We start from the raw sequence: 22,486 nt of genomic DNA, 5'->3' as shown, positions 1-22,486 counted from the left end.
CGCAAGGAAATGGCGTTTTGTTATACAGAATTTGTACGCAGGAGTCTTCGATATTGCATCTCTCCCCTTGACTTAGAGGCAGCACAAAATGATTGGTGTCGTGAAATGATGTCGTGCAGTGCTTGCATCATGGTGCTGAAGCGCCGTTTGTTTGATGCGGAGATCTGTTGATCATCTTCAGGCTGGCCGTGGGGAAGGCTGTCCTTGAAATCTTCCTTCCCGTACCACTCCTTGCAATAACCGGGTAGTGGCTGTCATGATGCACAAACAGGGCCTATCAAGCTACATCAGGCTGCTGTGTGTGAGCACATTGTGCATAGGAGTGATCGGTGAAACGCCTTCGCGCGCTGCCAAACGTTTCATGTTTTAGGTGCATGTCGACCAACACCGCAGATGCTTGGTTGCAGAAACTCGCACAGAGGCAAGTGGTAGAGCGACTCTTGTCTTTCATTCATGTCCGCGTCTCGTGTTCTCCCTTGAAATAGTTGGACCAATCCTTTCGCGCTTTCCCTCCCGAAGCACCTTCTTCAGCTTTCCGTCAATCACACTCCTTTGTACAAACGCATCAAGCATTTAATTGCTGCCATCACGCTCCTTTACCCTCTCTTCTTTTCTCCAGATCCAATTCACACTCTTTTGAGAACTTTTCGTATTCTCTTTGCCGCCTTTACAGTCCCTTTCTTTACGCACCATGAAATTCTCTCATGTCGCACCTGTGCTCGCCTTGATGGCTGCACAGAGCGTCAACGCCCACACTCTGTTTGCTGAACTCTATGTCAACGGCAAGGCTCAGGTGAATCTCAACAGATCGCTACTCATTGATCAATGCTAATCATGCACAGGGCGATGGCACTTGTATTCGCATGCCCTCTGACCCCAACACCGCCACAAACCCCATCAAAGGCCTAGGCAGCAGCGATATGGCTTGCGGTGTTGATGGTACCAAGGGCGTTGCTCGCGTCTGCTCAGTCGACAGCGGCTCCACTCTCAGCTTCGAGTTCCGTGACTGGCCTGACAACCCCTCGGTCGGCAGCATCGACATCTCCCACAAGGGACCCTGCGCTGTCTATCTCAAGAAGGTCTCTTCTGCCATCGATGACGAGGGCACTGGTAACGGCTGGTTCAAGATCTGGGACGAGGGTTACGACGAATCTGCTGGCAAGTGGTGCACCGAGAAGCTGATTGACAACAACGGTCACTTCAGCGTCAAGGTGCCCGAGCAACTCCAGGGTGGAAACTACCTCGTCCGTCCAGAGGTTCTGGCGCTCCACCAAGCCGACAAGGGTGATCCTCAATTCTATGCTGGATGTGCCCAGGTCTGGCTAAACTCTGCCGGGACTCAGCTTCCTCGGGACACTGTCTCCATCCCTGGCTACGTCGACTACAACCAACCTGCCACCAGCTTCAACGTCTACGGCAAGATGGCTCTTCCTTACCCTATGCCTGGTCCTGCCGTTTGGACTCCTTCATCTTCCGCCAGTGTTAGAAACCAAAAGTTGAGAGTCACTCAACAGAAGCAGACTGAAGGTCTCGCCCCCAGCGACTGCATCATCACGAACGCCAACTGGGCCGGTATCGAGCTCGAGAAGTACAGTGATGAGGAAGGCTGCTGGAACGCCAGTACTGCGTGCTGGGCTCAGGCCAAGGAATGCTACGACACCGCACCTCCTACTGGCAACACAGGCTGTAAGATCTGGGAAGGCAAGTGCCAGGACATCAACGACCAATGTAGCGCTGGAAACTTCAACGGCCCTCCCAACTACATGAAGAACTTGAACCCGGCCGTCAAGCAGGTCAACCTTCCTGCTGCAGAGGCCGCTCAGGAGGGTGACGGCTCTTACTCGCCCGGTACCGCCAGCAACAAAGTCGCCACTACCCTCAAGACCGCTGCTATCATCCCGAAGGCCACCGCCGTCGTCGCTCCGTCGAATGGGAACTCACTAACAGTCTCTACCGAAGGTGACTGCGGTAATGGTGTCACATGCAAGGGCTCGAGCTTCGGTGATTGCTGTTCCAGCCATGGTTGGTGTGGCTCCAGTGACGAGTACTGCAGTGCCGGCTGCAACAGTGCTTTCGGCACTTGCGGCAGTCAGCAAAAGAGAGCTGAGCACAACCACATGCACAACCACAGACACAAGCGCACTACCAGATGAAGGCCATGATGATCGACGAACACAAAACATCTGAGGGGAGCATGGACGGGGAGTTGACTTTTCTGATTCATGGTTCAGGGGCATGGAGGATGGTGTTGCAATGGATGCTGGGCGTCCGTTTCCTCATTCGGCTTTTTCTTCTTCTTTTTCCACTTCTTCTACTTCTTCACTTCTTGCAGGGATGATGTCTCATCATACTGTTTCTCTTTCTTGCCATGCAGGAAAGTCTAGCTTCGAGCAACTTTTCAAAATAAGACACGTTTGTTCTGTTACATCTGTCCGGTAACTTCGTGAACACGTTCAAGAACAGGACAGAAGCCATGTGGACTCCGCTGACTTTCGTGGGTTCACACATTGACATAGTAGGTCGAGTGTGAGATAAGAGAAGAGTAGGTGATTGAAGAGGTAATAGCAATAGGGTATCATGTTTTGCAAAAAGAACGCCAGGTCTTCCCCACCACATCTCCCTAAACGACAGCAAATGATTTCCACCTTGACAGCAAAACGCCCTCGCCTCAGTTTGAAGCATAGTTGAAAGCAAACCCCGCAGACCATCAACACAATCACCTATCAGGATCCCCACTCCCCTTCCTCTGCCTCCAACGATCCCTGACCCCCTCGGCCCGTCTCGAACAACCCCTCCTAACCCCCAAATCCCTAACATGCAACACCAAAAGCGCCAACGCCAAACAAGTCCACACATCATAGCCCAAGACATTAAAGTCAAAGACACCCACCGTGCGTAAATAGCCAATGGAATCGCTTTCCTCGCCAGGAGGCATGTAAGCCACTATACCCACCAGAGTATGCGAGACCAAGATGCCGTATAGAGGTGGTGGGGACTGTTGTTGTTGTTGGTCATGGGTAGAAGCAGAGGGGCGACGGGGTGCTGAGGGGGAGGTTGCCCAGGCGGTGTGGAGGGTGGAAAGACGGGATAGGAGGGAGTCTTGGAGGTCAGCTACATCTGTATCTTTTGTGCCGGCGTGGAGTTCTATAAAATTCCATTTTTCGTGTTGGTTGTTTGCGTCCCATTCGCTCCATTGGATGTACTTGACAATTTCCTTGACGATAAGGCTCTCTGGCAGTTTTCCCACAAGCAGCAAATCCCTGACTTTGGGACCTAATTGCATGAGCTCGTTGAAAGCTTTTTTGGCTCTAAACTCATGAGTTGCGACTTTTTGCTGCAGAGAATTGATGAAACCTGGATGGGCATGATGAGGAGGTAAAAACATGCCTTCTGGCATCATTGGGAAATCCATGCGCCAGGTGTGTGTGAATAGAGGTTCTCTTCCACGGTTGTGGATGTGTTGGACTAGAGGTACTGTGGGTTCTGGCCAGCCGCGCTGGAGTAGTTGGTCCTTGGACACACGCTCGTCTTCGAGGCTGCCGACGCGGGCGCGGGAGTCGAGGAGGATGGTGTCGCCTTCTTCTTGGGCTTCTTCGAAAAAGGAATTATAGAGTGAGTGGTCGGAGTGCGAGGGGATGAGAGAGGAGGCGTCGAGATGGTCGTTGTCCGTGTCGAGGGCATTGTTGTCACTGGCGTCCGTGTCGTTGGCAAAGACGATGAGGTCTTCGTCGTTTGGGCCGTATCGAGGAGTGTCTTGACGGGGGAGAACGGTGATCATGTCTTCGTCTTCCGAGTCTTCGGCGCTGTCGATGGTGATCTTTGGGATGCCACTAGGAATAGGACTTTCGAGGAGTGGCTTTGATGGTGCTCGAGGTCTGTCGGTGCGGATGGTGGGGTTGTACGTGTTGTAGTCGTAGATGATACTGCCATCTGCCTCGTCCTCGTAATCAAAAGACTGTCTGGTAGATCTCCCTGAATCGATGGTAGGATTGTAGACGTTGTAGTCGTAGTCGGCACCTTCCTCCTCATCCTCGTATCTACTGTCATAGTCGTCTCCCTCGGAGAATGGGCCGTCGAGTTCATATTGATTGGCATTCGCAACTCTAGCCATGTACTCCAGCTTCATGTCTTCAAGACAGACCTCTTCGGCTTCGTCTTCCGCATCTTTCACGTCGTACTTTGTCTTCTTGTTGTAGTCCTCGACCTCGGCGGCCCTCTTCCTCTTTGATCCAGTATTTGTGTCGGCGGGAGTGAGTGGCGCGTAACTATTGCCAGGGCGTTGAGGAGTGACGAACTTGGTCGGTGAAGGGACTGAAGAAGGTCGAGCGTCGCGTGTTGTGGTATGTCTTCTGCGCGCAGCCACTTGTTGTGGTGAGATGTAACCCCAAAACGCTGCCGAAAGTCGTTCGAAAAGTCGCGGTGCCATACTCAGAATATTCTGCAATTTTGCTCAGAGTCGTGTCTGTGGTATCAATCGAGTCTGCGCATACAATCGGCGTGGTTGTGTGTTTCAGGCAACCAGACTGGGTCGAATGATAGCAAGGCTTGTGTCAAGACGTGACGGGGACGAAATGAGTGACCAGAAGCCGCGCACGGAGGACACCGAAAAGTGAATAACCACTCAAGTCGACAATGCGTGTATTCATAATTGTCGCTGCCGATTGTCTGTCTTTGTACTCGGTCCTGCCTGTTTTCTGACCCTTGTCGATGCAATTTCCCCGCATGCGGTATAGACGCTCGGGCCGTAATTTGGAGTCCTTTCCGTTTTCAGGTCCTTATCTTATCGCTCAGCCACCTTGATGATTATGCTCCCTCCCCATATGCGAAATACTGTCACACTTGGAACTGCCTCAAAGCACAATAATTTCTCAACTTGCAACCATGCCGTTCGAATACATCGTGTTCAAGACTCCCTGCGCTAGTTTCACCGATACGAGATATGACTGTGCCTTTTCATAGCTCGTCGTTGCCTGCTTTGATCTCCTGGAAGAGAGGGTGTGACAGTATTTTGCATATGGGGAGGTTATGCTCGTCTGTTTCGACAACGACTTTTCATGTCAAATGCCATGCATGCCGACTAGAATCGTGTGTCTTTGAAGAGGAGAAAGTGGGTATCATTAGAAGCAATTAAAACATGATCGAAAAGTCGCGCAAAAAGAAACATTTCTCCTCCCTTCCATTCACGTCGTCAATTGTGTCTTCTTCTTTGTAGCTCTCATGCCCAAGATCGTTCCATCTCTGCCTAGACCTCTTCCACATTCCAACACGATCATGCGGACAAAGTCTTTGAGGAGCCAGTAACTACTATGCGCTCCAAGCATAGTCAGATACTGAATTTCAAGTGGTCCGCCGCCGTACTTGAGGAAGAAGTCGATTTGTCCATTGTCGTTTAGAAGAAGCATACGCTGCTCGGCAATTTCCTCGCGAGAGAAATTGTGCGTTTCCAATTCGACGTTGGAAGGCAGTCTAGGTAGCTGATCTGGGCGAGTCGCTGATACGCCCTCGGGTGACGTGTAGAACCATAATCCAGATGAGGAAAACCACCCTGAGTTGGCTGTAGGCACCCATGCTGGCTTGAGTGACGACGCATACGAGGCATCCACCGTAGCGTTAAGACGATATGACACTGGATCATACGGATTGATGATGTTGTATATGTTGTCCACAGGCAGGCAGCCATATGTGCCATGACTACCACACACTGGCTTCCTGATTGACGAAGGATTTGCGCCTGGCTTTTGCTTGCCCAGTCGTGGCGTCAAAGAAGCTCGCTTGAGGAGTAAGAAGAAGCCGGCTGGCGAGCCGCAAAGGAAGAGACCAGAAGTATTAAACAGGAAATGTTCGAGAGATGGCGATGAGGTCAGATCGACCGTCGTCGGGTCAGCCAACTCGGAAGGTATAGAGGTCGGCTGTGTTGACAGAATATCGACTGCCATAACACTTCCCAGGGAATGTGCGATGATGTGTACACGTCCGTACTGAGAGAAGCCAGGATTGTTCTCGCACCAAAGCTTGTAGATGCGATTCGCTTCACCGATGACAGCTGCAATCATCTTCGGCTGGTGATGCGACAGATAGTAAGGGACGTCGAGCATGACATCCGAGACAATGTTGCGTACGGAGGGTAAAGTCTCAGGTGTGATATCCTTGAGGCCAAAATCATTCAGAGCAGGATCATCCGGCACGTCTCGCTGTCCATCCTCAAAAGACAGACTTTGACGCCAATTGACCGGCAGGACCATGATGCCGCCCATGTCCTTTCTTAGCCGTGCTTTCACACTGTCCGTGCCCAGCTCGACACTGACCTCTCGCCTAAAGGCATTGATGGCATGCGTAAAGTGGAAGCTCTCCATACGTTCTGACAACTTCTGACCGATACCGTGGATCACCAAGATTAGCTCGGTGACCTTCGGGCGCTCAGCATGAGCGAGAGCAGGATCGAACTTCATGCGTCGATTCGGAGTTGCACCTGACTGTGAGGTTGACACACCCTCTTCGGCCTTCGCAGCAGTGGCCGTCTTCTTGGTCGGATAAAGGCGGTCATAGGCCGCTTGGTCGAAACCACGAACGACAGCAATACCAAGCTTACGACCTTTGCGTATGTAGTTCGCGAATGGACGACGACCATAGTATGCGGATGGTTGGAGATTGGGCTTCAAGATATAGGCATCAGCTGCGTTGGCGTAAACGACTCCAGCCGTAGGGTACCATCTCAGGAGACCACCACCTGAGGAGTAAGTTGATGTGCCCGAAGCTTTGTTATCAGGTCCATCAACACCTGCAGCAATGTCGATGATATCACAAGCGACTTCAACAGCATGTTCACGCTCCTTCTCAGCCGTGGCGGGCTCGTCATCAAAGTTCACAGAGGTGATACTACCCATTTCTGTTCTGGCAGTGTTTGGCCTGCTCTCAAGTGTTTTGTACAAATCGGGCCAAAGCTTGTGTAGGATCTTTGCTTCTCCCGCAGCGCCAACCTCAACAGCGCTGTTGAGTTCATCGCTCCAAGTTTCGGTCCAGGGTCGTAGCTCGGTGTAACCTGCCTCGAGCATGTTTGCAACAGGAGGCTCGACCGGAAGCATGGTGTCCTTGTAGAACCAAGTGGCTCGTACGACTGGAGAAACGTCATTGACTGGCCGCCAGTATATGGGCTCCAAGTTGAGATCTGGCATGGCCACATGATGCAGTCGTGATACGCCAACGGCTATCTTTGCAGAGGGCGCTTCTGGATCGGCGTGCGGCTTCGAAGCTTCCTCGTTTACATCTGGCGGGTCGTCCCACTTGTAACTATCTAGCAGTTGTGGCTGAGGTCTAGATGGAATTCGATCGGCTCGACGCGAGGAAGGGGCGCGAATGAAGGGAGTGCCAGTCGTATCATGCATTTCTGCCTCTGGTGGGATAGCTGGAGCCTCATGGATGACTGTTGGTCTGGCGCTCCTCGTCGAAGCATCGCTCTTGGACGGCGGCCGGTGCCCAGAGGGGGAACTACTCAGCACACTCAGACTCGCCTGCTTTCCCTTCTCTTGTCTGGTGATAGGCTCGGGTTCTGCCTGTGGCTTTTGCTTCTCGCCTCGCTCTTCGTTGTATCGGAGCAGCTTCCGTCGGAGGTCGTGCCATGACTTGTCAAGGGCAGTGTTGTCGAATTCGGAGAAGGGCCGTGGAGGTAGTTTCGCATACGTCGTCTGGGCAGTCTGGGCTGAAGGCGGTAGAGGGGACAGCGGATCGTCTATTGCTAGCGGTGAGGTGTAGAAAAAGCGGGCTTTCACTGGAGGTGGTGCCTCGCTATGGTGCAGTATCTGGCGGATATACTGATTTGTCGTCGAAGAAGCCATCATGTCGCCTTGCACGCTTCATCTTCAGCCAGACGACATGGCGACTCTTTCCAGCGCTGTTTTTGTCATTCTGTCCGCCTGAGCATGACCCACCAAGAACTGACAAGAAACGTCATTGCCCCAAGCGTCGCATGTGAAAGCCTCCGCAAACATCACTTAGAACATGCCTTCCCGATCAAGTTACATGCAAACTTGGCATCGCAAATATTTGATTCTGACTCTGATTATTCATTGCTTGCGTGCACCCATATTTCCTTCTTTCAATTCATGGAATAGAACAATTCAGCACTTGAAAAGTCCTTTTGATGCGACCCACCAGATGCGACAACCCAAACTCCTTGTTCATGTTCCCACCCGCTCGCCTGACGCTTAAACAACAGGAATCAAATGCAGAGAACCGTCCATGCTGTTGCTCGAATCCCGATCTTGCCGACCGCGCCGTCGTCATGCTGTACTTCTGTCGCCGTCCTTCTCTTCTTTCTCCACTTCTTTGTCGAACATTCATTTCAACTTCCTGCTCAGGTTAGATTCTTGTTGTTGCTCGGAAGTGAAATAAACTCAATGCTGCCACCCTCTTTGTTCCGTAGTGTATGTTTGCCCTTCGTTGAATGTTTGTGTAAGGGCAGTGACATGTATGGAAAGAGCAGCCCGCGGTCCTCACGGCGGTTTACTGCGTAATATGTGTTGTATAGTGTGAGTTGTGTAGAGGTGTGGTGAGGGACCGCAGGCTGTGAGGGCAGTAGCGTGTTCGATCTTATGTTGTTTTGCTGTCATGCAAAGGGGTCGTCTCTTCGACCAGCGACCATGCCGGCCTCTGGCTGAAGTCGAGAGAAGACCTCAGAGCTCAAAGTGTTGGCTAAAACCTCCCAGCTTGAGCATAGAAACCATTGCGCGTCTAGCGTGGGGGATTTGCTCTGGTCCAAATTCCTCTGCCGGGTTACTGAGCTCAAGTGCAGAGGTCAAACCATTGAGGCAAGTGAATACGCCACAGTCCGAGCCGTTGTTCTGGATGGCGCTGCGACGGTCGACTGGGTTCCATTCAGCCTCGACGTATTTGTCGCCTAGCTCCATCTTGAGCCATTCGCGACCCAATTTGATGTACTTGGCGCTCTTGCGATTCACTGAGTGTCCACCGTCCAGGCTGTCCAAGTACTCGATCGTGTGAATGTCTGGGCAAATGACAAGCAGAGACCAGTGATTGCCCGGGTTGACTGGGAAGAATATGCGCTTACACTGCAAGAGCTTGTCGCCTTTGATGCCCTTGCGGCGCGACCATCTCTCGATAGCGGTAACACCCTTTTGTACAACAGAGCCATACCAGCCAGTGGCATAGGATGTGTAAGGGGGTACCTTGCCTTTGGTGTGACCGGCTTTGTCATTCATGCCATTGCACAACGCGGTGAAGAAGGCATTGACAATGTTGTCGTTGAGCCATCCTTCGGGCTCGCCGGTGCGATAGTTAGGGGAATCCAGGAGAGTGGCAAAGTCTCCGCGACTCAGGTCGTTGCCTTCTTGAGATTTGACAATTGCTTGGCGGGGATTGGTCTTGTTGAGAATGTCTGTGACACTTTGGTCCAGATCAGGAGGTAATTGGGAAAGAAAGGCGGCGAGTCTTGCTTTCGAGGCTGCCTCTGGGTCCTCTTCGGTGAGTGTGATTTGGCTGATTTCTTCGGCAAAAGCAGCTGCTTCCTCTTCGGATGTGGTAATGCTCTTCTTCCAATCGACCAAAGAAAGCGAAATATGAATGTTGGAAATTCGGGCAGATTTGAACTCTCCTTTGGCGTAAGATTCTGCTTGAATGCTACGACTGGCCCAGTAATGCTTCTCAGCAGCATTCGACGCCTTTGCTTGGTTAGTTGCAAAAGTGCGCGCTTCTTGTGCCCAGTGATTTGATGGGAGATCTTCAGGCTTTGGCCAGGGTGACTTCCAGTGTTCAACTGCGGTCTGGAGACGGAGCTTTTCGATTTGCAAGCCATCCGGAGAGCTGGCAAGAAGGTGGTCGGTATATATGTCATCATCATCGGCTTCTTCTGATTCATGTTCATCGGTGAGCTCTTCGTCTGGGGCTTCGTCGATGTGCGAGCGGTGCTTTTCGACCTTTTGACGCGCCTTGCTGAGTTCCTTGGCCTTTTTGATATCTTCGTCGCGTTGTTTTCTGATCCTGTCCTGCGCGGTATTGAATGTTTCAGGGTCATCAATTTCCATGCGCCCGTCATATTCATCGCATAACATGCGCAGGACTTCGAAGTCATCTTCTCCTGGACCTTCGGTCGCGTGGATCGCCATCATGTGTTGTAATTCTTCCTCGGTATATTCGAGGGTCGGTAGGATGGGAGTTATGACTGCGCGTGAGTTGACGATTGACGCGCCGGATGCAGCAACTTGTGGTTGGTGCGGGATTGTGGGGTTTGCGGCGTTTGCGGCTGCGCGCGTCTCTGTCGACTTTGTTTCATGGGCGCTGACGATTGTGCTGTACTCGTCTTCGACCTTCACTTTCTCTGGCTTCACTTGCGATTCATAAAAGTTTTTGCTGTTGCTGGCGTAGTTTTCGAGTTCGGATAAGAGCTGCTGCGACGGTTCGTCGATGATTCCGGATTGTAGGGATGCAGGAGACATTGTAGGTAATTGCTCTGCTGATGGTGAGAGCTCAAACATTGGCGGAATTGTCGCGTTGATATCATGAGACTCGGAGACTGGAGACGGAGTGCTCTGAAGCTTGATGGCTTGCACAATCTCAGCACTGGACTCTCTGATCGGCGAGAGACGGCCCTTGGTGCTGGTAGTGGCGGTACCCACGGCTGCGACAAGGCCGGGTCCGCTGGCTGAGGTACTGGTATATCCAGGCTCCCTCGCTAATTGCTGCTGGGCTTCGGAACGATGTCGAATTGTTGCGGCAGCTTGAGCGAAACCACCGAACTTGCTTCGGAGCAGTTGGGGGCTGTCGACCTCGCTCTCACTACCGCTGCTGTCGGCACGAGCAAGCTTGTAACGAGTTACGGGACTCGGAGAGCGACTTTCAGAGACCAGTCGGGGGTCCAGAGATGACCAGACAACAGGCCTGTTGGGTGCTTCTTGCCCGAGTCGGTCTCGATTGATGCCACCGCAGGCATTCTCGACTCCTGACCCTCCTGGAAGGAACTGGCGGGAGGCAGGGTCATGGCAGGCACCCCGAACGATGCCACTTGTTCAGGGGTGTTGTCGGCATGCTGGCCGAGGTCTTCGTCACTCTCGTAGTCGGGCAGCTCCTCCAACTCCTCCAACTCCACGTAGCCGGCACTCTGACCTGCGCCAGAGCCCGCGTTGAACTCACCGAGTAGCCCGCTTTGCGAAAGAGAACGGGATCTACTTGCTGCAACCCCCTGTCTTCTGCTGCGAGAAGACCTTAGCCAGTCAGCCCTGCGAAGGGCAGCTGCGTGGTCACCGTCGAGGTCATTGACCGAAGTCATGCGCCTCTTGGGCGAAGGGGGCTGAGCGTCGGCATCCTGGTCCGACGGGTCGCGAGACCGCTTGCCGCGGGTCGGCGAGGTTGCTGAGATAGATGGCCTTTGGGTGAGGGGAGGCGACCCCGAGGCGATGGTGCTGGTGTTACTGCCAGGCCCGGACGAACGGGGCTTCTTGACGGGTCGTTCGGTGAACTCCCACGTCTCGCCAGACTCGGCGACAAAGGACTCGAGCTTGCGCTTCTCGCGCGGAGGTGATTTGCTGTTGCTGCTGCCGCGAGGCGAGACAGCGCGCGAAGGAGAGGCGGCAGAGTGCTCCATCGTGCAACGCTTTCGCTTATTGAAGGCTACGGCGTGCGTGTTGGAGACACTGGAAGGAGGGGCGCAGGGCAGGGTAAGCAGTTGGTGGTGCTTGGTGGTGGTCGTCGAGAAATAAAAATTCTGACTGTTTGCGGTGCGCTGAGGGAAAGAAAGGTTGAAGGAAGAAGAAACGAGATTTGATATCGAGTGACCGCGGGCTCTCGTCTGTCGATGTGCTTCACTCGACTCACTTGTTTGCCACGTTCACTCGAGCTTGTTACTATAGCGATGCACATTGATTCAAACTTCCGAGCAGGCTACCACCGAGTCGTGATGCGACTTCACCAACCACTCTTTCTATCTTAGGTTGACCCCATGTGCTGATGGGTACTCACACTCTCTCGCTACGACGTTGGCACACACTAGCTGTAGATTTGCAGAACAATGAAAGTCCGAACAAACGCAGGCTTGGAGAGACATTGTTTGCTCTTTGGAGGGAAGCCACTTAGCTTGAGATAGACGATTACGAGCTTTAGGCTGTGCATTTGCACAAACACAAGCCTCCAGCAACACGATGATCGAGATACGAAACAAGAATGACAGTGTTGATGGGCTCGATGGTGAGAAAGATTGGAGTGAAAGGGAGATGGGTGTTGAGTGAATTGAACTTGCGTGGCCACCAGAACCCGTCAGGCTTCTAAGTCGACGAGATTGTTGTATCTGACCCGTTCGGTCTTCTCTATGATGCAACTGTGTATGTAATCGTCCGTCGAATGGCACAAGGTGGCCCTCAGCATATGAGAAAGGAGAATTGGTGAAGAGACTTGGGCGCGAGGATTGGCGGGAAAGGCGGTGGAGCTCGTGGATGCGCAGAGCACACCAAATTAACCTGTTTGACAAGCCGCAAGCGCATAGCGATAATTGACTTCATCTCCCTGCTACTACCTACTACCTACTCGAACCTCCGTCTCGCATTCTGGCTCCAGCTCAGCGTGTGAAGAGTATTAATTTGGCCGGCGGCTTGTCGATCCTGTCAGCACAAAGCGAAGCAGCTGACGTCTCCAACAAGTCGCTCGCCGTTCGCTCCTCAGGCGACATCTTCAACCACCCAACTTCGACTCCAATGCAGCCCCAAAATTCACGCTAACCAGAGTCAATTCGCTATTACGACCTTGATCCGACCTCAATTCTTTTGACGGCCCGCGAGGCAATTTCTCCCTCAAGTCACCCTCGTCGCTTCTCCCAGCCGCTGCCCCTCACTTCCGCAACAACATGGCCGTCGAAGGCGCGCGCTACACGTTAGGGCAATTGAAAGCTCTTCGTGAGTCGCCCTTGGTGCGCAAACCAGACGAACTGCCCTCGATCGATGAGTGGATAGAGTAAGCCCCTCCTCTGACCGCCTCCCCTCAAGAACCAATGCTCAACCAAGAAAAGAGGTACTCAACAATCGCAACAAGAGAATGCCGGTCGCAAGCCGCGCAACCAGTCCCAGAGACCCGAAGAACCTGCGCCCATGGGCAATTTCTCTTCGCAAAGACCATCATTATTACAGACCAGACATACCTCGCGTTCTGCTCAGCAGCCCGGTACGTCGCGAGCTCTGCGGTGCCCTGACGATAGCTTACACCCAGCAGACGAAATCATACTCGGCCCTCCAAAGACGTCATTCGCATCATCTCGCAATGTGAACAAGCTCGAAGAGCGTGAGCAGGAACAGCAGGATCCCACCACAGCCAACCAACGATCCCGCTTCTTCCGTGAAAGGGAAACCACAAAGACCGGCAACAACAGAGACTGGCGCTCATCCAAACAACAGCAAGAAGACGACGATGCATTCACTTCCGAGCCTCGATTCACACCCCGCCAACCACGCGAAGGCAACGGTAATGGCTTTGGTCAGCGCTTCGACCAACGCTGGGCTCGCGACAACAACGACCGCGATCGTGAGAGAGACCGCGAACCTCAACGCGAACGCGAGCGTGAGCGTGAAAGGCCCAGTCAGCGCGGAGGCTGGCGCGACAAAGCACGCAACGAGCGCCAGCAGGATGTTCCCGAGAAGGAGCCCGAATGGATGGACGAACCATTGGAGAAAGAGAATAAGAATCAGATGCACACACAGGAGGACTTTGAGCACTGGAAAGAGCGCATGAGGGCTGCTGCTAACGGCTCGTCCGCAGAGCCCAAGCAAGATGCCTTCGCCGATGGTGTCGCTACACCAGTCAAGTCAACACCGGCTCATTCGAAACCACAAACTCCCATGGTTTCAGACGCGCCAGGCTTCGACAAGAGCATCTTCGGATCCTGGGGAGAGAGCAAGAGGCTTGAAAGTCCTGTTGATACTCGCGCAACCAAGGCGCCTGCTGGAGCAAAGGGAAAGTCTTCTCGCTTTGCATCCATGTTTGCTCCTAAGGAGGAGGCCCGCCCTTCCGTCGAAGAGGCCGCCAGTCCCGCGCCACTCGAATCCAACGAAGACAAAGCAGGCTTCCTCCGAATCATGGCTGGCCTCCGCAGAGGCACCTCACACTCTGGCGTCGATTCGCCTGTCAGAGAGCAGGACGGTAGAGGTCCCCCTCCTGGCCCGCCGCCCGGCTTCGGCATGCAAGCGCCTCAAGATGCTCTGGCTGCCATGTTCGACAAGGCACCTGCATCCACTCAGTCTCCTCGCCCTCAATCAGGATTTGCTTCCGACTCTTTCCTGCCTCCTCCGACTTCTCAATTCAGCCGCCCTACTAGCAATGTCGCCTCTCCTGACCCAACATCCATGAGATCGAACAACCCTGCTTCGCACCTGCCCCAACAGATGCAGAACATCTTCCTTGACCAAGCTCCTCGCAACGGTCCTACTCCGGAGAGCTTCAATCAACAGCATTCACGCAAGCCAAACTCATTGAACAAGGACTCGGAGTTCTTGCTCAACTTGATCCAAGCGAAGAACGCCAACAGAGCTGCGCCTCCATCACGCAGCCAGCACGAGCCTGAGCCTTTCCAGCTCTTCCTCGATCAACCACCGAAACCTCAAACTCAGACTATTGCACCAAAGTCGCAAGCTCCTCGTCCCACAGAGTCAATTGAGGAGCAGCTGTTCCGTGGCAACCAGCACATGGATCATGGCCGCCCTCGTGCTCCTCCTGGATTTATTGAGGACCCTTCGATCGTCCTGCAGCAAGCTCAGCGTAGCTATCCAAATGGTCCTCCCCAGCCCCGCCGCCAGAGCGCCGTTCAGCAGATGCCCAACGCTGGTCCTGGAGCTCCCCAAGACTTCCCTCCCAACTTCCCCTACATGCCTGGTGGTCCTCCGCCTCCTGGTCCTGGTGACCGTATGCCTCCTGGTTTCAATCCCAACATTCGACACCCGCCTGGCTTTGCAAACATCCCCAACGTTTTCCAGCAACCTAGTTCGCAACCACCTCCACAGCAAGGCGCAGGTATGCAAGGTCTACCTCCCGGCTTCCCGCCCGGCATGGCCTTGCCACCTCCCGGGTTTGGGGCTCATGGTCCACCACCACCTGGCTTCTTCAACAACCCGAACCACATTCCTGGTGTGCCCCCTGGCTTTGCACCCCCAGGCATGATGATGATGCCTGGCTCTAACATCAGAAGCCCTGAAGGTACACCTGGTATGAGGAGTCCTCAAGACGGCCCCGGTATGGGCATGCCTATGCTTCAGGGTATGGGAGCTGCCTTTGGAGGCAGACGATGAGGAGCGTCTGTAACTTCCATGATTGGTACGCGACCATATCGCTGACATGTAATCCGGCGAATGTTCATGGATAAGAGGCACGCTAACGAAGAGAAGTGCCAATAACCAGAAAAAGGGAAACTCAGGGGATGACTTTTTCGGTTTCGATGTTCTGAGATAAATTATGAATCAGATCAAGAGCAATTCATGCCCACTCGCTATCCCATACATTTTACATGATTGTACCCGCCGTGCCATTTTACCAGAAGCGTACTGCTCTTCGCTCGTGTTATGATTTGAGGTGTTGAAGCGGGGGTCCAGGACCGCCAGATACAGTGCGCATCTCAAAACACGTGGCTAGAAATTGATCTAACGAGCTTTTCTCCACGAAACAGCTTCTTTAGGATCTTAGACCACTGTGTAGTATTGATGATATATGTTTTCACCCACTCCAGAATTATCAAGAACAACACGGTTGATGCTGACAAGTTACGGGCGAAAGACATGATTTGATGCTAGTAAATGGTATGACCCTGTCGAAAGCACAAGCCATGTCTGTAGCCCGGCGAAGAGGATTATGTCCGAGGCTGTTTTTCTCGACCTTGTAGAAAAATGTTACCTTGAGCATTTCTGCGACTAACTTGCAGTTCCAAAACATTGCTCGCCGTAGTTCCTGCTGGTTTGCTACAGTCGCGAATATCATCATACTCTAGATTGGTTATCGCATACTTCACAACTCAACATGCCAGCTCAAGGCAAAGGAAAGGGCAGTCGCCGCAATGAGGGCGCATCCTCATCTGCAGCAGCGAGTAAGTCTAAACACTCGGTAGAAACAAGATCGCGTACTGAAATGTATACAGGCGATCCTCGTTTTGCGTCCATGACCACAGACCCTCGTTTCCGCCTTCCCTCAGCACGACACAGCAAAGTTGGAGTCGACAAGCGCTTCACCCGCATGTTCAAGGACGACGACTTTTCAAAGAAGTCCACGGTTGACAAGTACGGACGCAAAGTTGAAAAGGGCAATGCGAAGAAAGAGTTGGAGCGATTCTACAAGATTGAAGGTGGAGATGATGAGGAAGAGGATGAAGAGTCGGAGGAGGAGAGTAAGGTGCAAAAGGTGAAGGCCAAGAAGAGCAAGAAGCCGATGAAGGAGGTCGTGGGCAGTGATGAGGAGAGCGAGGAGGATATTGTTGCTGATGATGACGAGATCGAGGCTGAATTGAAGAGACTAGACGAAAGAGTCAGAGATCCGGCGAGAGAAGGCGGTTTCTCGTCCTCTGAGGATGACAGCAGCTCGGAAGACGACAGCGAGGACGAAGAGGTCGAGGAAGACGAAGTCGAGTTTCCCAACGAGGGAGCTGCTGATGTGCCTCTTGGTGAAGTGTCGCATCGTTTGGCCGTCGTCAACCTGGATTGGGACAACATTCGCGCCGAAGATATTATGGCTGTCGCTCAAAGTTTCGCTGCTACTGGTCGCGTAGCAAAGACCGTCGTATACCCCAGCGAGTTCGGCAAGGAGCGAATGGAGAAGGAAGAGTTGGAAGGCCCGCCGAGAGACATTTTCGCCAGCGCAACAAAAGAGATCGACGAGGATGAAGACACCGATGACGAAGAAGAGAGAATCAAGAAAGAGCTGCTGAAGGGAGACACTGGCGAGGAGTTTGACTCGGCAAAACTACGCCAATACCAACTGGACCGCATGAAGTACTACTACGCCGTCATCACCTGCGACGCTAAGGATACGGCAAAGTCGATCTACGATGGTATGGATGGTCGCGAATACCTGTCTACAGCAAACTTCTTCGATCTGCGATTCGTCCCTGACGACGTCGACTTTGACACCGATATTCCTCGCGACGAATGCACAAAGATCTCATCCGGCTACAAGCCAAACGAATTCGTCACCGACGCTCTCACTCACAGCAAGGTTCGCTTGACATGGGATGCCGATGACACTACCAGAAAGGAAGTACAGAAGCGTGCTTTCTCGCGTGCTGAGATTGATGAGAATGACCTACAAGCATACATTGGCAGCGACAGCAGTGACGGCGAAGAAGACGATACCGGTCTGAGCAAAGCTGAGCAACAACGACAAAAGATGCGCGCTGCCTTGGGACTGTCCTCGGTGGCAGCAAAGACAAAGTCCAAGGATGAGGGCCCGGTAGGAGACATGCAAATCACCTTCACCTCTGGTCTATCGAACGCCGCCTCAAAGGAAAACGGAGTCTTCGAAAACCAACCCATCATCGAAGAGACAACACGCGAGAAATACGTCCGCAAGGAAAAGGAACGCAAGGCCCGTCGCAAGGAAAAGATGAAGGCAGCACGAAACGGGGAAACCGTAGAGGAAGCTTCCGACGACGACGCAATCACAGAAAAGAAGTCTGCAAAGGAGACAGTGACGGCACCAGCAGACGAAGAAGATCCATTCAACGACCCCTTCTTCAACGATACCGTAACAGCACAAAAGGCCGAAAAGCTAGCCCGTAAGGCCGACCGCCAAAAGAAGCGTGAAGCCCGCGAAGCAGCAGATGCAGCCACCGCTGCTAAACGCGCCGAACTCGAACTCCTCATGGTCGACGACAAATCAGACAACATGCGCCACTTCAACATGAACGAAATCGCAAAAGCCGAAAAGACACTAAAGAAGAAGTCCAAGAACAACAAGAAAGCCAAAGACGCCGCCGAAGTCCTTGGAAAAGATGACTTTAGCATGGAAACACAAGATCCTAGATTTGCAAAGTTGTTTGAAAGTCACGAGTTTGCCATTGATCCCACGAATCCTAGATTCAAGGGTACACAGGGTATGAAGGCTTTGCTGGAAGAGGGCAGAAGAAAGAGAAAGGGCAGAGCTGATGATGACGGCGAGAGAATGGATGCACCGCCAGCTGAAAAGAGGGAGAAAAAGGCAAAGACCGAAGCTTCCTCTGGTGAGGACTTGAACTCTCTACTCGCCAGAGTAAAAGCAAAGACCAAGGCCAGATAGAAAGAGCACCGGTTTTCTTTTCGCTATTAGCATAACTAGACAACAAGCCATTTATCGATATTTCCCAACATCGGAGAAATTGCAAAATCGCATGTGCAAGAACAAAAAAGAGGCGCTCTTGTCATCTGTCAAGGACGCAATGTCATATCCCAAGCCACAAATATACGCCCCCTTTCCCAGCCCTGCCTCCACATATTTGTCTTTTGTTTGTCAAATGCATTATAGCGCCTTGCTACGCAAGCCACGATTTGCAAAATATCCTCAGGCCAACGAGATGCCAATAAGCCTCTTTCTCGTATAGATGTTGTTGCCTTGCGACAGCCACTGTAAAGTCTGAAGTGTTCGTATATGCAGGAGAGTGGAGTCAGCGACGAAACTTGCCTACGCAAAGCCCTATACTAGGCGGCTCTATTGGAAAATTATCAGCCTCTTCAGCACAACGACTATCCGATGGACAGCCATGGGCAACATGAGGCGTATAACCGATATTAGAAGATGTGGGTTGCCAGATCTTGGGACAGAGCCACGATCTACTCGAAAGCCCCGCAAGCCATATACTGGCGCCTCTATTGGAAAACATCAGCCTCTCGAGACAACGACTGTCATGATATAGACTGCTGTGGAACGACAACACGAGGTTCTCCATCCAATATTTCCACACATTCTGCCAGATCTTGAGAACGGACCACGATTTGCTCGAAAGCCATACAAGCCATATACTGGCGGCTCTATCGAAACCACCAGTCTTTCAGCACAACGACTGTCGTGATGGACAGCCATGGAGTAGTATTACCAGGCGTGTAGATGTGTTTGCTAGATACAGGTAGCGAGCCACAATCTACTCAACCAATATACCAAGCCTCACGGGCCTTCGGTGGATAGACCGACCTTTCATCGGTATTACTATTGATTCTAGTCGGAGCCTAGGGTAAGTACTGCCGAGTGTCGAGAATATGATGTCTTTCATCATGCCGTATCGGATGCCAGGTAAATGCCGCGACATGACCCAGAAACGAATAGATAGTCCCATTGTGCATGCGTAGAATACCACTCAATCACCGAGAGGATGTGTGTAGCTAGTGAAGGAGCGTGTAACGGTAGGTCCTTGACGAAATGTCGCTTCCAGATATCGTGAGCTTGTGTCTTCCCGCAACTCACCAGATGTCGCATGGGGGATTTTCATTGGTGGAAAACCCGACGGTACGAATCCTCGCATTTCATACCACATCCGTAAGTCCCATAGATTAGGCAGGAACGACTCAGAAAGAGATCAGTCAACGGGAAGGAGCGACTCAAGCGTCAACCCTGGCAGGAACGACTCGGATTTTTCGTTCGTACGTATGTAGAGCTTCCAGACTTGCCAGACATGCATACAGATGCCATAGGATTGAGACGCCATAGGATTGCAAGACTTCCGTTCAAGACTTGTAGCAAACGTCCACGATATCGTCAGATGATCTTGAGTCATGAAGGATGGAAGGAACGTTCGAGGATGAGAGAAACGACCGAGGCTTGAAGGATCGTCCGAGGACATCCGCACCTTCCATTCTCGAACGATATTCATCAACGCAGAAAAAACCTACGGCCGTACTTTCCAAAGAAGAGACACTACTGAAGGATGGACTGTACACAATAGTATGGTAGGATTGATATCGCGTACGTCAAAGTAGAAGGATCGATCGTGCGAAAAAAAAAAAACGGTCTAGACCTTTTTCCATGACATGTTCCCCATACTGAGGCAGCGAGAAAAAAAGGCGCGATCCAGGAACCAGGCACCAGGAACGCAAAGAGAACGATTGCCCAATGAACGATGTCCAGAAGAAGCAGGTCCATCGACGAACGAACCATGAGATCCAGCCGAACACTCGATCAACGGGTACAGAGATCATAGACACCTCAGGAAGGATTTACCGTACCATAGAGGAAAAGGAAAGAACAGTCGAGAAATTTATCACGCCTTCCTCATGCTCTTGCTTTTTTCTTGTTACCGACAACAGTTTCATCGACTCGGAAACTTGGAAACAAGGAATTCGGAGTCTGGCTACCGAAGCAACGAAGCGTGTGAGACAGAAAAGTCCCCGTTTGCAACCTTATACCGATGACGGCAGAGTTCGGCAAAATCCTCGGCCGAGCTCGAGACAAGGGCGAGAGTTTTGCTTGTGGAGACAATCATCGTCAAAAGATGCAAGTCGAGAGTGAGGGAAGAAGAGTTTTGGTATGGTTAAGTCAGAAAAGGTTCGTATTTTGAGGAGACCGAGCGGGTATATCGACAGAGAAGAATAGAGTAAAACCAAGATCATTTCCAAAAAACACCTTGTGCCAGCGCCAGTCAAGACTATCAAAGCCTTTCTCACCCGCACACCAACTTTGATTATATACATTAAAACACATTCCATAGTACAAAGAGTCATTCGTTACAAAGTAAGAAGTGAAGATCGTTTAACCAGTCTTGGCTCTCTTTCTTCTGAGTTCACCGGCAGCGGCGTTCATCATGCTCTCTCTGAGTGCCTCGTTCTCTTCCTCGAGTTGTCTGATGTACTCGGCAGCTGCGGCGAGGACCTCGGCCTTTGATGGTTTGGGAGGTTGTCCGCTTCTTGCGGGTTGCAGAGTTGCAATCTCGGGTACTGCATTGCGCAGACGAGTGAAGTTGTCATTGAGGTTTGCACGGTAGCGTTGCTCGACAGCAGTGTGAGGAACACGGCCACGAGGACGACCAAGTGCTGGCGAAGGAGGTGCTTCCAGAGGAGACTCTTCTTGTTGAGGGTAAGATTGTTGGTTGAAGGTAGATGAACGAGGAGATGATTGAGAGAAGGCACTGAAGCGTTTGGGTTGAGAAGCACTGGTGTTGTGGTAGGCAGCTGTGAGCATAGAGTCGATATCGCAGTAGCCGGTCATGGATGTAATGCCAGCATCGATAGAAAGCTTCTTGACACTCATGTCGAGGCTCTCATATGGGTTCCAACGAGCTTCGTAGGTTGTCGGTGTGCATAATGAATCTGCATACTCGAAAGGACTGCTCTGGCTAACATTGCTTGATGATTCTGATGCTGATGAATCTGAAAAGGCAGACATGGGCGTTTGTTGTTGTTGCTGTTGCATGTGGTGTGATGAAACTTGGTGGATGGTGGGTAGTTGTGACTCGAAGGCCTTCTCGAAAAGGTCATGGTCATCACTGGCATAGCCCGAGTCCTTTGGTTGTTGAAGTAGCCATTGATTGTTGGTCATGGCAGATGTGTAGAACGCTTGTTGAGGGAAGGAACCCATGGTGTTGGAGTATACAAAGTTCATATTGATGTTCTGGATGTAGAAGGTGAAGTCTGTGTTGGTGTGATGATGAACGAAAACCGGATCTCGATAGCAAGAAGACGATGTGAGATATATGTATCCAGGGTCGAGTAAATGTATTGACCAATTTTAGCAGTGACCAGCGCTGTCGACAATAAGCTTCTGCAGGGCTCCGTTCAGGGGGTAGAGACATGGACCTAGTAAACTCTAAGCTCTTTTGGAAGTACGTCAATGTTTAGTCGTTGCGACTGTTCGGTCATTGGTGCAAACGGGTGCACGTCGGTGGACTTGCGTCCGAATGCAAATCCCATGGCCTGGGGACCTGGATTATGAGGTACTGTCGAAACTTACCTGAGTTGACTGAGCTGATCCCGTCGAGATCTCATCTACTCATCTACTCATCTACACGTCAAAGGTATCTTGTGCCCCTGCATTCACGGGGTCCACAGGCAGTTCAGACGCGTTACGCAAGAGTGCATCGCGTGCGCCGCAATCTCAGCAGAGCAGAAAAAAGCCACTGCCATTTGCGCGATCCGTATGCGCCAAAACCTACTCTACGGCACAGATGCGGTCAATGGTTGACGCCAGAATAAGAAGAGGCGCTTTTCTAACCGGATTCGCCGGTGCATCTTGTGCAAAGGGCTTGAGTTGGTGCGATTTTGTCACGATATTATTTACTACGCAAGCCACTGGTCTAGGCCTGCGCTGACAGATTGGCGGGGCCACGTGAAATCTTGCCCGTCCCTGTGAACCGGAAGCATGTCTGGCGCGACGTTGGAGAGAGTGCTGTCGTCCCGGCCAATCAGATTTCTCTTCGGAAAGCCAGCCGAAACGTCTTTTTGCAACCGTGACAACTTGGACGCAGGTTTCCCATCTCTGACTTTATCGGAAAGCCCGCGTGGCTTGCCCTGAGCACCGTCGAGTCGGCAGAGCCTTCGCATAGGTTTGGGCCTGAACGTGT

General features: G+C 52.1%; 7 protein-coding genes across 7 annotated transcripts; 3 read left to right on the top strand and 4 right to left on the bottom strand.

Moving 5' to 3' along the window:
* The first annotated feature begins 571 nt into the window (after nt 1–571).
* AUEXF2481DRAFT_463692 (carbohydrate-binding module family 18 protein) lies at nt 572–2,431 on the top strand. Its single transcript, XM_013484519.1, has 2 exons — nt 572–793; nt 843–2,431. Exons 1-2 carry the CDS (start codon nt 692–694, stop codon nt 2,151–2,153), a joined length of 1,413 nt encoding a protein of 470 aa, XP_013339973.1. The 5' UTR covers nt 572–691; the 3' UTR covers nt 2,154–2,431.
* A 285-nt stretch (nt 2,432–2,716) lies between these two features.
* AUEXF2481DRAFT_33008 (uncharacterized protein) lies at nt 2,717–4,426 on the bottom strand (the record flags this gene model as incomplete). Its single annotated transcript, XM_013484465.1, has 1 exon — nt 2,717–4,426. One exon carries the CDS (start codon nt 4,424–4,426, stop codon nt 2,717–2,719), a length of 1,710 nt encoding a protein of 569 aa, XP_013339919.1.
* Nucleotides 4,427–5,180: 754 nt separating this feature from the next.
* On the bottom strand, nt 5,181–7,886 carry AUEXF2481DRAFT_101658 (uncharacterized protein; the record flags this gene model as incomplete). Its single annotated transcript, XM_013484518.1, has 2 exons — nt 6,928–7,886; nt 5,181–6,876 (listed from the first exon to the last, which is right to left on the bottom strand). The coding sequence occupies exons 1-2, from the start codon at nt 7,833–7,835 to the stop codon at nt 5,181–5,183; spliced, it is 2,604 nt and encodes an 867-aa protein (XP_013339972.1). The 5' UTR covers nt 7,836–7,886.
* Nucleotides 7,887–8,669: 783 nt separating this feature from the next.
* Nucleotides 8,670–11,593, bottom strand: AUEXF2481DRAFT_33006 (uncharacterized protein; the record flags this gene model as incomplete). Its single annotated transcript, XM_013484464.1, has 2 exons — nt 8,670–10,797; nt 10,830–11,593. The coding sequence occupies 2 exons, from the start codon at nt 11,591–11,593 to the stop codon at nt 8,670–8,672; spliced, it is 2,892 nt and encodes a 963-aa protein (XP_013339918.1).
* Nucleotides 11,594–12,844: 1,251 nt separating this feature from the next.
* On the top strand, nt 12,845–15,272 carry AUEXF2481DRAFT_8489 (uncharacterized protein; the record flags this gene model as incomplete). Its single annotated transcript, XM_013484443.1, has 3 exons — nt 12,845–12,951; nt 13,007–13,158; nt 13,207–15,272. 3 exons carry the CDS (start codon nt 12,845–12,847, stop codon nt 15,270–15,272), a joined length of 2,325 nt encoding a protein of 774 aa, XP_013339897.1.
* A 576-nt stretch (nt 15,273–15,848) lies between these two features.
* Nucleotides 15,849–18,409, top strand: AUEXF2481DRAFT_112137 (uncharacterized protein). Its single transcript, XM_013484517.1, has 2 exons — nt 15,849–16,060; nt 16,112–18,409. Exons 1-2 carry the CDS (start codon nt 15,994–15,996, stop codon nt 18,238–18,240), a joined length of 2,196 nt encoding a protein of 731 aa, XP_013339971.1. The 5' UTR covers nt 15,849–15,993; the 3' UTR covers nt 18,241–18,409.
* Nucleotides 18,410–20,406: 1,997 nt separating this feature from the next.
* Nucleotides 20,407–21,690, bottom strand: AUEXF2481DRAFT_43999 (uncharacterized protein). The gene has a single exon (XM_013484476.1). The coding sequence runs from the start codon at nt 21,526–21,528 to the stop codon at nt 20,680–20,682; it is 849 nt and encodes a 282-aa protein (XP_013339930.1). The 5' UTR covers nt 21,529–21,690; the 3' UTR covers nt 20,407–20,679.
* Between the last annotated feature and the right edge of the window lie 796 nt (nt 21,691–22,486).

The sequence above is a fragment of the Aureobasidium subglaciale genome (genome assembly GCF_000721755.1).
Source record: "Aureobasidium subglaciale EXF-2481 unplaced genomic scaffold scaffold_29, whole genome shotgun sequence".
Lineage (NCBI taxonomy): Eukaryota > Fungi > Ascomycota > Dothideomycetes > Dothideales > Saccotheciaceae > Aureobasidium > Aureobasidium subglaciale.
Note: the sequence above shows the minus strand (reverse complement) of the source record. Positions and strands in the feature narration are given on the sequence as shown.